The sequence below is a fragment of the Sceloporus undulatus genome, chromosome 9 (assembly GCF_019175285.1).
Source record: "Sceloporus undulatus isolate JIND9_A2432 ecotype Alabama chromosome 9, SceUnd_v1.1, whole genome shotgun sequence".
Taxonomy (NCBI): Eukaryota; Metazoa; Chordata; class Lepidosauria; order Squamata; family Phrynosomatidae; genus Sceloporus; species Sceloporus undulatus.
The window spans coordinates 2,624,205-2,641,461 of NC_056530.1; the positions used below are offsets into that span (position 1 = coordinate 2,624,205).

General features: G+C 41.9%; 3 protein-coding genes across 9 annotated transcripts in view; 1 reads left to right on the forward strand and 2 right to left on the reverse strand.

The window, feature by feature from the left end:
- The window catches only part of TMEM50A (transmembrane protein 50A), a 7,950-nt gene extending 5,387 nt beyond the window's left edge, over positions 1 to 2,563 (reverse strand). The window contains exons 1-2 of the mRNA XM_042440600.1: positions 2,317 to 2,563; positions 713 to 825 (exon numbers count right to left, since the gene is read on the reverse strand). Coding sequence (XP_042296534.1) covers positions 713 to 805 — 93 coding nt within the window. The 5' untranslated portion in view covers positions 806 to 825; positions 2,317 to 2,563. The remainder of the gene's footprint in view (positions 1 to 712; positions 826 to 2,316) is intronic.
- Positions 2,564 to 3,117: 554 nt separating this feature from the next.
- Positions 3,118 to 10,141, forward strand: RSRP1 (arginine and serine rich protein 1). Of its 7 annotated transcripts, none has more exons than XM_042440595.1 (5): positions 3,118 to 3,376; positions 4,768 to 4,826; positions 5,893 to 6,495; positions 7,092 to 7,234; positions 8,302 to 8,380. In XM_042440595.1, exons 1-5 carry the CDS (start codon positions 3,315 to 3,317, stop codon positions 8,377 to 8,379), a joined length of 945 nt encoding a protein of 314 aa, XP_042296529.1. In that variant the 5' UTR covers positions 3,118 to 3,314; the 3' UTR covers position 8,380. The 7 variants fall into 7 exon arrangements, 6 of the variants coding, with proteins under 6 accessions (XP_042296529.1, XP_042296527.1, XP_042296528.1 ...); XR_006100765.1 differs by having other exon boundaries at positions 3,119 to 3,376; positions 7,092 to 7,686; XM_042440593.1 differs by lacking the exon at positions 8,302 to 8,380 and adding an exon at positions 8,992 to 10,141 and having other exon boundaries at positions 3,121 to 3,376.
- A 1,871-nt stretch (positions 10,142 to 12,012) lies between these two features.
- Positions 12,013 to 17,257, reverse strand: part of SYF2 (SYF2 pre-mRNA splicing factor) — a 5,456-nt gene continuing 211 nt past the window's right edge. Inside the window, exons 2-7 of the mRNA XM_042440599.1 lie at positions 16,698 to 16,799; positions 15,942 to 16,067; positions 15,047 to 15,164; positions 14,851 to 14,941; positions 14,066 to 14,164; positions 12,013 to 13,479 (exon numbers count right to left, since the gene is read on the reverse strand). Coding sequence (XP_042296533.1) covers positions 13,314 to 13,479; positions 14,066 to 14,164; positions 14,851 to 14,941; positions 15,047 to 15,164; positions 15,942 to 16,067; positions 16,698 to 16,799 — 702 coding nt within the window. The 3' untranslated portion in view covers positions 12,013 to 13,313. The remainder of the gene's footprint in view (positions 13,480 to 14,065; positions 14,165 to 14,850; positions 14,942 to 15,046; positions 15,165 to 15,941; positions 16,068 to 16,697; positions 16,800 to 17,257) is intronic.

Consider the following 17,257-nt stretch of genomic DNA (forward strand, 5'->3'; position numbering starts at 1 on the left):
GATTTCATGTACCTGAGAAAAGTAGGGTCTAGCCCACAAAAGCTTATGCCACAAGATAGCTTTTATTAGGTGACATAATACCATATTGTTTTAGATGCAACACAATACTAAAGTTACCACTCAGGAATTTAGTACATATGCAGAAGTATTAAATGAAATTAAACTAAGCAGACTTTGAATAACATTTTAAAAACATAGCCCTGTTACAGACAGCCAAAATAAAGCTGCTTCGAGTCACAGTGGAGGCATGGTGTTTCAATGATACATGAGTCCTAAGAGTCCAGAAGCCACACCAAAGCCATGCTCCAGCCCTAAGAGTCCTAAGAGTCCAGAAGTCGCACCAAAGCCACGCTCCAGCCCTAAGGACTGGAGCATGGCTTTGGTGTGGCTTCTGGACTCTTAGTACTCATGTATTATTGAAACACCATGCCTCCACTGTGACTCGAAGCAGCTTTATTTTGGCAGTCTGTAACAGGCCTTACTCTTGTTTTAAGTCAGTGTCTTGGGTCCATCTTGGGTCCGATCTCAGGAAAGTGGTGGGGTATAAATTCAACAGATAAACGAACAATGAACAAAGCACGTATTTATAGGATATAGTGAAGCTATTACGGAAATCATGGGAGTTCTGACCAGCTTTCAGGCGAAGACTAGCAAAAACACTCGAGGGATAAGAACAATACAAGTCAGTCAGTTTAGAAACAGTTATACACACCAGGACCCCAGCGGCAATAGAAGCGATCGTGTTTCGTTTTTCTCCCCAGTCGACGCATTCGGAGCACCTCATGCTCTCAAGGAACCCAGACATGTCTCAGCGCTTTAAGAAACCTACAAGAGAAAATGAATTTCATTTCTTTCCCTTTGGCTTTTTAAATGTGCACATTTTTAAGTGGGTTAAAACTTTAAGCATACTAATTCTCTAAATGAGCACATGTAACTATCACACACCAGTGTGAGTACGCATTACTATACTTATACACAATGGGGCTGGGAGCTGTGTGGCCCTCCAAATACTGTGGTTGACAGAAGTCGCTAGGAACCGCAGTCCAAATATTCCCAGCCACTTTGGTCAACCGCAGTCAATAGTAATGCTGAGAGATGCTGAGAGGAGGAGGAGGAGCACACAACATCCACCGCTGGGACACACTTGGAAGGATACCGGCATAATGACATGCTCAGTAAATGGACCAGAGACCAGAGTTTGCTTCCCTGCTCAGCCAGGAAACCCACTTGGGGAAATCGCATTCACTCTCTCAGCCTCAGAGCTGCCATTTAGGGTCGCTCCCAGTCGGAAACCACTTGAAGGCACCCAACAACACAGAAGCACCTTTGAGACTCCCGGAAAGAAAGACGTTGGCGGCAATGAGCTTTCCTAGACTTCAGGCTCCTTGCCCAGAAGCCTAGGAAAGCACCAGTCAAAGATGCCTCTCTGTCTGCAGCTGGGCCAGTTTCTGGAAGAGCTTGATGGGTTTCCGCTCCATTCAGCTGCATCTGGCGCCTTCCATACTGGTAGCATCCAAAGGCAGGCATCTTTCTTTGGCCCCATACAGACAGGCCAAAATAAAGCTGCTTCGAGTCACTTTGGAAGTATGCTATTTAAATGATGCGCGTGTCCTAAGAATCCGGAAGCTGCGCCAAAGCCACGCTCCAGTCCTAAGGACTGCAGTGCAGCTTTGGTGCAGCTTCCAGACTCTTAGGACGCATGCATCATTGAAACTCCATACCTCCAAAGTGACCAGAAGCAGCTTTACTTTGGCCTGTCTGTATGGGGCCTTTAATGCGAATTGATAGGCCTGTCCCTGGCTTCCCACTTTAATGCATCTGAGGAAGTGGACTGAGGTCTAGGGAAGCCCATTGCTGCCAACTTCCTTCTTTCAGGGAGCCTCAGAGGTGCTGCATGGTTTTAAACCCGCTGTTGTTGATATTATTATTATTATCATGATTATTTCAGGGAGTCTCGAAAGGTGACAAGATCGATCTCTCGGCAACTGATTCTAGAGACTAACAGGGCTATGTTTTAGACTGTAAGCCTGAGGGCAGGGAGCCGTTCATTATCCCCGCTGTTGTAAGCCGCCCGGATTCCCAGCGATTGGGCGGCATAGAAAGAAATCCTATTATTATTATTATTATTATTATTGTTAAGAATAACAAAGCTTAGGCTGCAGAGGGAGCAAGGACCAGCCCAGGAGTGAAGCATCATGGGAACTGCAGTCCATAATGAGGATGATAATAATAATAAGCCAAGCCCTGGATGGCGCAGGGGAGGCTCCCGAAGAGGCGGGTCCCGGGCAGCTTAGGGCCCCCTCCGGCCCCACTCACCCTCCTGCTGCTCCGGGGCTCCCTTCAGGCGACCGGCTCCGAGACCAGAAGCCGACTCCGCCTCCTCAGAGTAAACAAAAGGAAAGAGGTCGGCTTCAGGACCCGGATGATGGGAAGGCCCCAGCGGCAGAAACCGAAGGCACCCTTGTGCGCAAGCGCGGCGGGGTTAGGATCGCTCTCTCGCAGGGGATGCTGGGTAACAGCCTTTCGAGCTACAGCGGTGTTATTGTTTTGACCGCTTGCGTCGAAGCGGAAAGGCTGTCTGTCTAAGTACGCATGCGCAGTTTAGCTCGGCGAGGGAAAGGGCCGCGCATGCGCTGCTTGGTTCGGTGGAGTCCGCACTATGTATTGAAAAGGACCGCGCACGCGCTACCTGGTTTGGTGGAGTCCGCTTTATGGAAGAGGGAAAGGGCCACGCATGCGCTGCTTGGTTCGTTGGAGCCCGCTTTATTAAGAGGGAAACCGACGCGCATGCGCTACTTGGTTCCGTGCAGTCCGCTCTGTGTATCGAAGACTGAGAGAAAGGACTGCGCATGCGCTACATGGTCCAGTGTAGTCGGCAATATGTAAACAACAACAACAACAAAATAATAATATCTCTTGTACTTCTGTTTTGTTTTTTCTTTTAAACTATGTTCACCCGCCTTGAATCCCGTTGAGGGAGAAAGGCGGCGGGATCTACATCTTTGAAATCAATATAAACGAAACAAGGCCAGGCCTAGGCGCTCCCTGTTTCTATGGCAACCGAGGAGCGCTGGGTCCCCCTCCCTCCGCCCTTTTGCGGCGCATGCGCAGTGCCTCCCATTGTTACCTAACAAAGGGCCCCTCCCCGGCTGCTCTTCTGGAACCTTCTCCTTCAGTCGGAGTCCGGCGCCATCGAGAGAGGAGCGACTTGGCGGCGGCTGTCGACCGAGGGGCCTCTCCGAAGGCGTTTTGTGGCTCGGGTCTCCTTTCTCTCTTGCGGCGCTTTTCGCTTTACGTTTTATCTGCCTCCCTTCATGGCGCTGACCAGCGGAGCCGAGCCTTCGCCTCAGAGCCAGGAGCCCTCCCCCGGCTTCCAGTGAGTCTGAGCAGAATTGGGTCTTAAAGGTGGGAAATGGGTCTCCCCCGGGGCTGCATCATCCGCGCTGCGCAGATAACCCGGTTTGACACCGCTTTCTAACGACTGCGGGATTCTGGGAGTTGTAGTTTGCTGTGGTACCAAGGCAAAGGTCTTCAATGGTGTGGGATTCTGGGAGCAGCCGCGGAAGGCGTCGGTGGTACCCTCCCTCTCTGACGAAGAGGGCTGCCAAGAAAGCCCTGGGCCAGGTTTGCCTTGGGGCGCCATAAGTCGAGCATGACTCGGAGGCACACAACACACACACACAACACACTCCCCGTCAACAAAGCGCCTGGTGTCCTGGGACGGTGTGGCTGGTAAACAGGGCACAGCTGGGGGGACTGGAAGCACTCAGACACCACCCTTGAGCTTCTGGAGCAAGAAAAGGATCCAAAGGTACTGACATCCGTTACGCAAAGGGACCTTGTAGCCCCTTTGAGGCTAATGGGGAGAAAAGAGTGGGAGCATAGGCCCTCAGGGACTTTGTCCACTTCCTCAGATGCATTTTCACTCTGAGCAAGTAGAACAAGCAGGAAAGCTTACACTACTACAGCTTCTTTCCCAAAGGTGCTGCAAGGTCTCTTTCCTCTTGGATGTTTTGAGTTGCTGAGTGACACCAGGTTTATGTGGCTTTGGTTTGCCTTTGCTGCCTTTGGAGCCCATAAGGATACAAGAAGATCTGCAAATATAACAAAGTGCAGGTGTGTTTCCACACTTTGGCCTCTTACAGACTGCCAAAATAAAGCTGCTTCGGGTCTCTTTGGAGGTATGCTATTTAAATGATGCCTGGGTCCTAAGAGTCCGGAGGTTGCGCCAAAGCCACACTCCATCCCTAAGCACTGGAGGGCAGCTTTGGTGCAGCTTCCTGATTCTTAGGATGCATACATCATTTAAATAGCATACCTCCAAAGAGACCCAAAGCAGCTTTATTTTGGCAGTCTGGAACAGGCCTTTGTTTCAGTCACACAACATTAAGAATCCTTTCTAAAGCCAGCTGTATTCAAGGTGTAAGATAAGTTAATATATTTCCCATCAGCTTTTGTTTGCAGCCATACTGGGAAGTAACTCACAGAAAGTCTGCCATGCTAAAGCTTAGGCCATTCATGCACTAACCAGTTACATCAAGTTTTGCTGCCAGATAGCAAGGCTAACAGCCATAAGACTGAAATGGGGTAAATTTTTAAATAGCAGCAACTACAGTGCTTATTTCTAGATGCTTATAAAACCTTCTTGGATGCACTTGAATAGTCCCCACCTTTCCTTTGGAGACCATGGTCCTAAGAAGAGGCCAAAGAGTTGTAGGACAGTATATTGTTGCAAAACTGAAGCCCATATGCTTCTTTTCTCCGCAGGGGCCCACAACACTCCCATGGCAATCCTGAGCAGAATGGGGCTTCAGCAGCACCTGGCAGTAAGTTTTCATGAAATTAATATGTTTAGGGTTTTTCCCCTGGTTCTTCCTTGTGTATAAAATATTTTTGCCCCATCTAATAATAACACAGTACTTGGAAAGGATCTTCTTTCTTCTGTAAACAGGTTTTGTTATATTGCTTATTCAGCTGCCGGTAGTTAGGACATTAGAACACAAAAAGGATTGGAAAGTACTGTGTAATGTTGCAAGTTTGTAATCTGTGATGATTCGTTTATGATCCCATTCATTAAGTAGAACTGGGATGCAAAGAAGAGAGGTTCACAGAATCGTGTCACAAACTGGAGAAATTAGACTGATGATCTGCTGATAGACACAGTGGCAGATGTATGTAGGTTACCTAAAATGGCTGCTGTTACATAACAGCAGCCATTTTAACTGTTAGTATATATTTTTCCCTACAGTTGATTAAGTCTCTCTGGCCTGAATCTCTCCTTTGAACTCCAAGAGATCTGTTGAATAGCGAATAAATATTTCTCTATATCCCAGTTTCATTGTGTTTGTTTCAGTTGAGATTAACAATAAAATTCAGATAATTGTCTGTATATATTTGTACATAGTGCCTCAAAGTTCTGGGTTGTCATTGGAGCTTGCAGCCAAATAAGCCTGCATAAATGTTTAATGTCTAGGACTATGGGAAAGTAGCACCCATGGTGGCTGCCAAAATGAAAAGGCAAACCACACTGTGGCCTGTTCCAGACTGCCAAAATAAAGCTGCTTCGGGTCTCTTTGGAGGTATGCTGTTTAAATGATGCATATAAGAATATGGAAGCTGCACCAAAGCTGCACTCCGGTGCTTAGGAATGGAGTGTGGCTTTGGCGTGACCTCCGGACTCTTAGGACCCATGCTTCATTTAAATAGCATACCTCCAAAGAGACCCGAAGCAGCTTTATTTTGGCAGTCTGTAACAGGCCTATATTTTTAAAATGCTTGTTTCGGAGTTACAAGGCCAGAAGTACATTTTGTTGTAGCTCATAGGTTCAGAGCTGTAAAGCATAGGTCAAGTTCTAGTTTTCATTTTGTCCTCGCCCTCTCTTTCTTCCCAAGAAGTAGTCGTATCTGGCCAGCAGAGAACAGAAAGCACAGGTTCCAGAAATGATCAGAATGAGAGAGCTAGCAAGAAGACAGATGAGATGACAGACTTCATGGATGATTTGACTTTGACTTCACCAGAAGAGAGGTCTCGTTCAAGCTCAAGGAGCAGTTGTAGTGGGAGATCCTCCTCAAGATCATCTAGCAGGTCCTCTTGCAGTTCAAGATCCAGTTCAAGCACTTCATCTTCCTCAAGAAGCTGGAGTCGTTCTAGCAGCAGGTCAAGATCACGTCCAAAAAGGAATTGTTCTCGGAGGAACAGAAGATACTCAAGATCTTATTCCAGGAGTCGCTCAAGATCCCTCAGCTACAGATACAGGGAAAGGTACCATCCTAGATACTGCAGCAGGAGATACCGTCGCTCTCCTCCAAGATACAGATCACGCAGCCGTTCTCCTCGAAGATCATACTATAGGAGGTCTTACTCCAGAAGCAGATCAAGAAGCCGAAGATACTATGGATTTGGAAGAACCATATATCCCGAGGCTTATAGAAGTTGGAGAAGCCGTTCGCGATCAAGGTCTCGCAGTAGAACTCCTCTGCGCTTGACTGAAAAAGGTATGGTGGGGATACTGGGCAGTCAAAGAGAGCATAGACACTACCACCATATTGACAGAATGAATTCTCAAAGCTTTCCTTTATCTGGAAACTATTCCTTGCTATATTACTGCAGAAGAAAAGTAGTTACTGTATATTAGAGGGTTCAGAAGCTCTGTCTTATTTGTTACATGTAAAGAGAATATTAGGGCCTGTTACAGACTGCCAAAATAAAGCTGCTTCAGGTCTCTTTGGAAGTATGCTGTTTAAATGATGCATGCATGCTAAGAATCCGGAAGCTGCACCAAAAGCTGCCCTCCAATGCTTAGGAATGGAGTGTGGCTTTGGCGCAACCTCCGGACTCTTAGGACCCATGCATCATTTAAATAGCATACCTCCAAAGAGACCCGAAGCAGCTTTATTTTGGCAGTCTGTAACAGGCCTAAGTATCTATTTATGTAATGATCTGTTTATGGCTATCATGAATGAGGAGGACTATTAAAAAGAATTGAAAATGAGGTGAGGGAAAGTTAGTGGCTATCAAACAAGTAGAAAAAGAATAATAAGGATGAGTTTTATGAAATAAAAAAATTGATTAATGCTTTAACTTTCTGTAGAAAAGAGAGAACTACTGGAAATAGCAAAAGCGAATGCAGCCAAAACCTTTGGAACAGACATAGCTTTGCCAGCCAGCTTGAAAATTGCTACAAAATCAAATGAAATTGAAAATGGAAAGCCAAAAGATAGCATGGGGACTGAGGTAAGTATGAAAGGTCTCCAGATGCAGAAGGTACAGTTTTTTTCAAAACAGCATGAAAAGTAAAACTAAGCTTACTTTGTTATTGGAAAATAAGTATTTCTAAAGTTCTGCCCTCACCTTTGGAGATGGCAAATCTTAGCCTGTAAAAACAGAATGATCAAGAAAAATACTGATTTGGTGAACATGTTCTTGGAATACCTATTAAAATCTTGAAAGTAACGTTTTAATGAAAGGAGCCCTTCAATTTGGGCTGTTTTTCACATGTTTTCTTCACCCAGATAAGATTAATTCATTGTTGTTACATTTCAAATGGCGTTTAATACCTGTCACATTGTGCAACAAATTGTTCCCAGAAATCCTTTATTTAGACACACAGCGCATTTTACGTGCTTTATTTCTGTCTTATAGAAATCATGAATATGGTCTCCAGCACTGATGAAGAAAATCTGGTGGTAATTAAGTGGTTGTGGGCTCTTAGTTGTGTTTAGGGGAGGGAGATAAGAGCCAAGTTAATAAAGCCACATATTTGGATGGTTGGAAAGCTTTCATATATATATGTATATATGTATATAGTAAATAGTACTTGCTGCCATATATCAGTAGGTTACAAATACTTCCTGAATTTAGCAAGAATGTCATATAGTTGTAAAATTATATAGGTGTACCTCATATTTCAATACATTACGGACATTGAAAATCAGAAGCAGTAGTTTGTATCTCTTGTACCAAAGTTGCTGGTCTGTTTTTCAAAGCCCTGCAGTCTTGTTCTGTACCAGTTCATGAGGTCACATTTATTATAATGGAAAGAATTTAATGGAAACACTTCTAGGGACAAAGTTACATAGCATAATGGTGAACATAGGAAGCAAGAACATGGAAAATACTCAGTAATTTTTTTTGCACTTAGAACCAGAATATAATTTAAAAGTCTGGTAGCTTTGTTGGGATTTACTTCCTAGGAGACAGATTTAGGATTGAATCTATAATATGTGCATGTTAACTGAGATGCTAGAACAAGCAAGCATCTAGATTACATTGGTTTTAAAATACAGACCTTCCCCCTCTAGCAATCCAGAAAACAAATTGAAGATGGCAAAAATGGAACAGACTGTTTCAGCAGTAAAAGGCATAGCCTGCAGTTCTAATGTGAGTTCATACAACTGAGATTTTCTGTAACTTGCTTGGGAATCAAACAGAAGCCAGTCCCACTCTGCATGGTGAGACTTATTCCCAAATTGCAACCTTTCATGGCGAAAAGTATAAATTAGAAATTAACATAATACAAAAGAGAGCTGCCTTTTGAGAATTACTAATCAGAAAAAGCACAACAACAAATACATATTTTGCTGTGATCTTCAGATTTTTTAGATTGCATTTGATACATGGAATCGTTCAAGATTCTAGTATGGTTTGCATTTTTAAATACCACAAACGACTGAATAGTTTTTAACTTTTGTTCTCCAACTCCTACAATCCGTGAATGTTGGATATGCTGGCTGGGGCTTTGGGAAATAGCTGCATGACTAGAAGTTGAGGTTCTAGAGGTTTTAAATTTTTCAGCTGTTTTTAAAATCAGTAGAAGGGGAAATTGTCTGGACAGTCCTCAGACTGAAATTCAGCATTGATAAGAAGTCCTTTAAATAGAAAAAAAATCGAGTATAGAAGCTGAAATGGGTTTATCCTTGAGCAACTCTGTACATCCTTTGTCTTTGTTCTAATTTAGATTTATTCTTATCATTAGTCTTTTTCTTTTCCAGAAAACAGTGGCAAAGTCTGCAACCCTGAAGCCTGCAAATGTTCCTTTTAAAGAGACTGCAGGGTCTCCAGGAAGAGAAGAGAAAAAGCAAAGCCCATCTGGGCAATGGATTCCTGTTAAGAATGAGGAAAAAGTTCTATTCCATAACTTCTCACCTAAAAGCACATCCTTTAGAGCACGTTAATATTTGTGTTCTGTTAATTGAGGCATTATAAGACCTAATACTCTCAGAATTCAGGGTTTAAATGCAGAAAACGCAAACTTTTAATTTGTGATGAGGTTTGTTTTCCAGATATAGAATGGAGTTCAGAAAACAGAAGTAGAAATTTGTGTTTCTTTACCTTTCTGTTATTGTAGTGGATTAAATTACAGGTGGGTAATCTTCTAAGTGTGTGTCATGTGGCATTCAGTGTTTTGATGTCTGCACCTCAAATATTACAAATCAACCTATGTTTTGTAAACTTTCAATATTTGAGTCAGCGCTTTAAGCAATGTGATTTATGGCTCTTGGTGGTAATTCAGTTGTCTTATGTAGTTGCCCTTACTTCCTTTTAACCTTAATGCTGCCATACTTTGCAAATGGCGTAAAGCCAATTTTTTTTTAAAAAGTCACGTTAGTTCTTTAAATATTTACTCTTGCTTACTGTCTTGTTATAGAATCTGCATAATTACTTCTGATGCAGCTTAAAAGCATTTGCAGTGTCACACATGAAGCTCTGAGCCAACTGTGCATGTTGCACATATAATTGTCATTAGGGAAAAGCTTGTTCTTAGAACTTGAAATCAAAGATGTTTTTCATTAGATTTTTGCCCAAAGGTGTATTATGTTGTAACACAGACTTCAGAAGGACCATTTGAGGCTGAGTGTAGCAGACCACAAGCAGAAAAGGCAGCTTTGGAGCAAGATTAGTTAAAATTGTCAATTTAGCTCTCTGGAGATTAGACATTAGAAAATCCATAGGCTGTATAGAGCTGTTATTCCCGTTAAGTGTGGTTGATTTGTATGACATTTAAGGAGAGTACTGGAGCATGTAACCTGGTTCAAAAGCTAGCATCAAGGAGCATTTTGTACAACTAGCATCTTTCATTAAGTTTCCATAAAGACTGGAGTATATGTATAAAAAGATCTTGAAATAAACCGATTCTCATTACTGTGTGACATTTCATTGAATTTTATAAAATGGGATACTAAAGGTGAAAGAGGCAGGAGTAAATGGTATTTTGTCCATTCGGCCTATCATTGGTACTTTGAAACACAAGAGAACACAAGTACTATGTCACTCTATGAACTGGAATGTGGAGCAAGATGAGGTTTAGCTAAAACACTACTGCAATAGAGGTAATAATTGCCTCAGTCTGTTGCAGAATATTTAGTATGATGAATTCAAAGTTTGCACACTTCACAATTTATGTTGCTTGTGGAAAAATTGTTTAACCACTGCTCCAGTTTATTTGGTTTACAACCACACATGTGTTGGAGCTAGTGGCCATGTGTGTGAGAGCACATTTGCTCTTTTTGGGGGGGGGGGGAAAGACTTATCTCTGGTCAGATTCTTCTTTTCCACCAAAAGTTTTGTCATCTTTTTATACCTCTTAGGAGCTCATTCTTTCTGTGCCAGGCCATTGCACCCACAAGAGAAATCATGGCACATTCTAGATGTGTGTAGAGCATTAAAAATCTTAGCTGCAGAACTAGCTCATTCAGGTGCTTTCCCCCCCCCTTTAAGCCAGCTTACCGTATTTTCCGGCGTATAAGACGGCTGGGCGTATAAGACGACCCCCAACTTTTCCAGTTAAAATATAGAGTTTGGGATATACTTGGCGTATAAGACTACCCCTCTTCCAATGCATACCAAATAAAAAATTAAAAACATCAATATGGTAATTTTAATTCAAATGCTTATGACATGCAGGTACTTAGCAGGAAAACTTGTATACAAAGCCTGCTTGGATTGGTCAGCTCTCCCTGCCTGCCCAGCCCTCCCTGTCGCCAAGATTTTCTTCTTCTGTACTTGTACTGCGCCGCCTTTGCTGCTTTCATATGGTCACCACATACAGAGGGGATGCAACCTCTGTTTTTGAGCTCCCCACTATATGCAGCAACCTCAGATTCTCCAGTCCGGCTCAGAAGTTTCAGCACCCACCCTAAAAGATGACACCCGGCGTATAAGACGACCCCCGACTTTTGAGAAGATTTTCCTGGGTTAAAAAGTAGTCTTATACGCCAGAAAATACAGTACTTAGGATGTAAGGTCTCATTTTTCAGACATCACTGACATCCGTGGGGCTGCCCCCTACAGTAGATGTTGTACTTTAAAACTCAGGTTGATGAATGCCACTTTTGGCATGAGGGTTTTCCAGGAAGTGATTACAGATTAAGTGGAAGTCATTCCCACCCAAGTTTTTGTTTTCTTTTTGCTTGAGGGCATGGCTAAGCCCCAGGATTTATTGATTCCTCCTCTCACCAACTCAGAATGGCACATTGGTTATTTACCACGAAGGTGCATTCTGGCTTGTTGAAAGGAGGAATCTACCCCCTCCCTTAGGCCTGTTACAGACTGCCAAAAATAAAGCTGCTTTGGGTCTCTTTGGAGGTATGCTATTTAAATGATGCATGCATCCTAAGAATCCGGAAGCTGCACCAAAGCTGCACTCCAGTGCTTAGGAATGGAGTGTGGCTTTGGCGCGACCTCCAGACTCGTAGGACCCATGCATCATTTAAATAGCATACCTCCAAAGAGACCCAAAGCAGCTTTATTTTTGGCAGTCTGTAACAGGCCTTAGATTTGTTTTAAATGTCTTTTTCCACCAATGGTATGTGGTTTCTTTCTTCTCTACTATGGTTATTGTTTACCTTTTTAAAATTTATTCATTGAATTTATATTCTCCCAAATAGGATTCAAGAAGGCTTACAACAACTTAAAAAGTACAGCTAAAACAATGATACACACAAGTTAAAAAGGAATTCAGTATTATTAAAAATGTGCTAGAAAAGTTGCTTAAAACATATTCATGGACAGTACACCGTTTACACACACTAGTTTAATCAGACTCACAATTATAAAAACATCTTCACCTGCAACTAGCGGGAGGGAGGCCAACCATTCCGTAGTCTGGGAGCAGCAATGGAGAAGGCTTTCTACCTAGTCTTCACCAATTGTACCTGTGAAGGTTGTGAGACTTAACAGAAAGACCTCCCCTGTAGGCCTGGCTAGGGTTTCAAATGAAGGCTAAGATGGCAGAGCTGGGAGGAGCTTGTTCAGTTTTCTTATTGCGATACTGAGATTTTGAGCCAATTCCTGCTTGTCTCTGGGCAGTGATGGGAGAAACCCAGGATGTGATTCCTCCTCTCAACAACTCAGAATGAATCTTCACAGTAAAAACCCAAGGTGGCATTTTGCCTTCCAGTGACACAGATGGGCTCAGGAAGACTTCTGAACTATGGCCTTTCAGGAGACACGTACCTAGTTCCCAGGTTTAGAGTGAACAATTCTGTATCTAAAAAGATTCAGCTTTACTTTACTGGTTCTCATTCATCCAACTTCAGCATCCAGGGACTGGTCCAGTGCCTGCTGACCTCTGACTGACTCCAAAAAGTAGCATTCGGTGTCAAGAGTATGCTAATGATACCCAAAATACCTTATCCCACACAGTATATATACATACATAATTTTATACCTTTAGAATAAAATGCAACACTGTGCTACCCTAGAGCTTAATAGCCTTGGGGCTATTTTTCCCAGTTCTGTTTTAAAAAGAAATACTGCTTTGTCTAACTAGTACATTTGACTGCATTAAGCCTCATTAACTTACAAGAGCTCTTCAGTATAAATCAAATCTTTGATTATTAGATCCTAGAAACTTTCCAGGTTTTATACGATAGGATAACTAGTTTAATTATATTAGCAAACTTAACATTTTACATTCAAACTGTAATAAAAATCTAATGTCTTACTGTACAGAATGTGGTTACACAGAAACTTCAGATACAGTACATGAAAATTAAAATCTTGACTCCAATAAAGAAATGGACTTTATCTGGATTTAGGTTTATAAGGAAAAATTGAAATTTTGGCATGTTCACTGCTCCCTTGTGAACCAGAAATTAAAATAATTTCTAGTGTTCCACAAGTATTATATACAGGACAAATTGTCACTGAGCCACCAAATCCTAATGTGATATTATTAAAGTAATAAGAGTCTTAGATAAATTTAATCATTACATTAACTTGTATTAAAAGCCAAGCTCTCTTTGTAAAACAGGTTTTACATGCAGAAACTGGAAAACCTGGATGGCTGTTTCTTTGCTGTATCCTGAATCTCCTAGACAGCTGTTCCTCTTTCCAAGTTCTGTTTAATTTCTGCAGTATATTTTCCATAGAACCGCTCAGCCTTCTTATTAAACTTCGCATTCCGCTCATTGATGTAGTCAATATCTGCATCATCGTTGTAAGAACGTCTCCGGCTGTATTTTTCACGTTTTTGGATTCTGGAAGAGATATGGATACACTTGACATATGAAAACATATAACTTCATACTTAGATGAATGTAATAAACAAGCCCAGTTCAGCTTGCATTAGCCTTGTACAGTAAAGAGGCAAAAGAAAGTAAAGAAGTCCATGAAATCCAGCAACAACAATTTCTCCCTGCTGCATTTTCTCTTCCAAATCAATCTACCTTTGTCATCAGGAATATAGTCAACAGAAACATTTATTCTAGGACACATCTGGTCTCTACATACAAAACCACCACTTAAAAAAAAAAATAGTAACATAGTCGAGATCAAATCAAATGTCGTAACATGTTTATAAATCAAAGCTTTGACCACCAAGGCCTTCACTAACTTTTGGGAAAGAAAAAGATAGATGGCTCGTTCAGAGAAGGTCATAGGAAGTCCCAGGACTCTGTAAAAGTATTGGTTGAAGTAAATATGAACCTAATAGTGCATAGGTATGGAGCCTGAGGCAGACTTAATGTCTGCATGACCATATATGTCTTCTCTGGAGGAAAATACACTAGAAGTTCAAACACTGTAATGTAATCATTTTAAGAACGATTAACATTTGTTACTTACTGTTTTTCAAGATCTGAAACCATTCTGTCAACACCTTCTTTACAGGGCACATGAGTTCCATGAAGAAGACTATTTGAAGTTGGGTAAAATTCTTCACCACTGAATGGATGGAGAAGAATAATTAATAGTGTTATTGATGCATCTGATAAAAATTAATTCCAGGAATATCCAAGAAGTACTCCAAAACTGTGAAACTGCTTTTTCACAGGGTGTGTAACCATATCCAAGACTGAATCCCTATTCCCAGACCTGTATTTCAGCTGACCAGGAGTGTCTGCTTTGTCTGGATTAAGCTTCAATTTGTTTACTCTCATTCAGTCCTTTACAGCTCACAGCTACCAGTTTAGCACAGGGATAGCTTCCTTGGAATTAGGTGGCAAGGAGAAATAGAGCTGGATATCAAGAACATACTGGTGACACCTGACCCTAGATAACCTCCCCCAATGGTTTCGTGTATATGTTAAATACCATAGGGGACAAGACAAAACTCTGAAGGATCCCACAGTCAATGGCCAAGGAACTGAGCAGGAATCCTGCAGCACCACTTTGTGCGAGTACCCCTCCAGGAAAAAATAGAGCTGTTCCAAGCACCGGCAGAACAAAAAAGGTCACATCCTCATATCCATTTCCCTGTGTAGGCCATTCACCAAGACAACTATCAATTTTTGATAGTTGGTCTTTTAGCCACCTGGAAACTTCTATGTGAAACTAGTTCAGAGGTTACTCTACAAACAGGATGACATACCAGAGAAAACACCATGAGGGAAACAAAATGAAAGACTCACCTTTCTTCTCTTAGCTTTTCATACTTTTCCAGGTCAGGTTTGATCTGCCTGGTCAACCTCTGATACTGGCGTAATTGAGCAGCCGCATAATCTAGGGACAAAGAACACTGTTACAGGAAAGCTTTGTCACACAGTCTGCTTCCATTTCTTTCAGGTATAATGGCTGAAAAAGACATGGACAACCTTTCATTTTTACCTGAAAATCCAAGATCAGGATTTTTCTTTTTCTTCTTCCTCTCAAATCGTTCCGCATCTTCTGCGCTGATTTCTAACAGCTTCACTCTTTCATAATCTTCTCCTTTTGCCATACAGTCCTTCAATAGATTAAGTAGGTTGTAACATTTTAAAAGACAGATTCTCAAAGTTTGTCATACTGAACTTTCCTAAGACTAAGTGGCTTGCTTCTTAAAAGATAACTTGAAGCCAGCAATAGCATGCACTGTGAGCTGGTGTATAGACGTTGTTCTTCTAATATCTGTACATAGTAACATAAGTCCTTTTGTTTTCTCCTCAGAGGAACCTAACAAAAATCTGAACTTTGGAGAACTTGGCTCAAGTATCACCACTATATACACTAGACTGCCTTTGGCAAGCAAGATAGCATCAAATAATTATGATTTTATTAGGCATGAAATTCTGGATACTATGACTTGCAGAAATATTACTCAGTTTCCAAATTCTGTTGTGCAGCACCTGATCTTTTTATTTGATGATGGTTACCATGTCATCATGGGATTTCCTTGGATGTTAAAGTTCCCACAAGATATGAAATTCATGGGAGCTATTCGATCGCAGTGAAAGGCCCTCTTCTTACTAGACCTGAGGCAACCTTACAATGGTCTGCCTCGTGTGTCCCAGCTAGTTTTCAGCTGGCCTGGCAACTGGGATGAACCCATCTCATATTATTCTGCAGAACACCTGAACTTAGTCTATCCTATTCTTGATTAGTAGAAATGCATGAAAATTAGGACTACATGGGCCTACATAAGCCCTGGGCGTTGTGTGGGATGGAAGTTTGGGGCAAGAGTGGAGGATACATAATCTTGACTGGTCCTGATGGAAAATCTCAGATGTATAATTTCCTTACTTACCTTTTTCTTTTCTTCCACCTTCAGCTCCCATTCTAAACGAGCCTTTTTTGCTTCCCAGTTTGCTGGCAATTTCAGCCTTTTATCCTCTTCCACAACTTCTTGGTGATTTAACTTGCGGGCTTCATTCTTTAAAAACAACAGCAGCACCATGAAAAAAAATTGCTATGTACCTTTTTACAAAGAACAAGCAAATTTGGGTAGCTATAATGCACCTAACATTCTTAAAAGACAGTAATTTTTCACATGGAAAACCAAACAAATGGAGAGAAAGAGACAAACAAATATGCACATAACCGTGATCTAGTTTGATACTTCCATTTTTGTAAGATATTCACAATGATACATAATGAAGACTTAGGGAAACTCACGGTGTAGAGCTGGAGAGAAATCAACCGATAAGTAAATAAACAATGTGAAAGTCCTTATAAACCCCAGCAACGTTCTATTAAATGCTGACATGTCATGAAAATAATGAGGCTATATTTAAAGATGCTAGGGGTATATATTTCCCCCTCTCTATCTGCAAAAGATCCCACTGAGTGATCCTCAAGTTGGTTTTTATTCTATTTTACTTATTATTTCATTTCCAGGATTTATATCCTGCCTTTCTCCCATAATGGGATTCAAGGCAGGTTACAGTATTTCAAACAGACAGAGCTAAAACATTGATTACACCGGTTTCCTGCCCCATGCAGATGCCAGAGAGCAAGCAGGGATCAGAATGGGGAACAGCAATATTCTAATGGGAGATCTTACCCTTTTTAGATGAAGCTCTCTGAATTTCCGAAGGCGTGCCTCTCTCTTTTGTGCAGCCAATTCTTCTGCTGTCATCTGATCTTCTGAGATGTCAGAAGCAGCCTGGAATGTCACTCATATTTAATAAAAGGTAAACACCATGTTTCGCAACTAAGTGTTTTCTTCCTGTACTAAACTCATGAATCACTCAGCCCTTTTACGCCAGTTACAGTGACCCACAGAGAGCCCTCCCAGTGTCTCAAAGGCAGCTTTTATCTCTCTTGCCTTGAGCTATCCATCCCCTTGCCTCCTGACAAACACTAAAACATCCCTCCTTATCTCAAACCAGCTGCTCCCCAGTCCCAGGCTGGCCAGGCACCTTCCTTTTCCAGGAGATGCCCGGCCTTTCAGCCTTTTCCCCACGTGGAATTCCAAAATATCCTATGTTCCCCTATGGGCAAGTATTCCCCAATGCTTCACTATAGGCAAGTATTCTCCTATGTTCCCCTATGGGCAAGTATTCCCCAATGCTTCACTATAGGCAAGTATTCTCCTATGTTCCCCTATGGGCAAGTATTCCC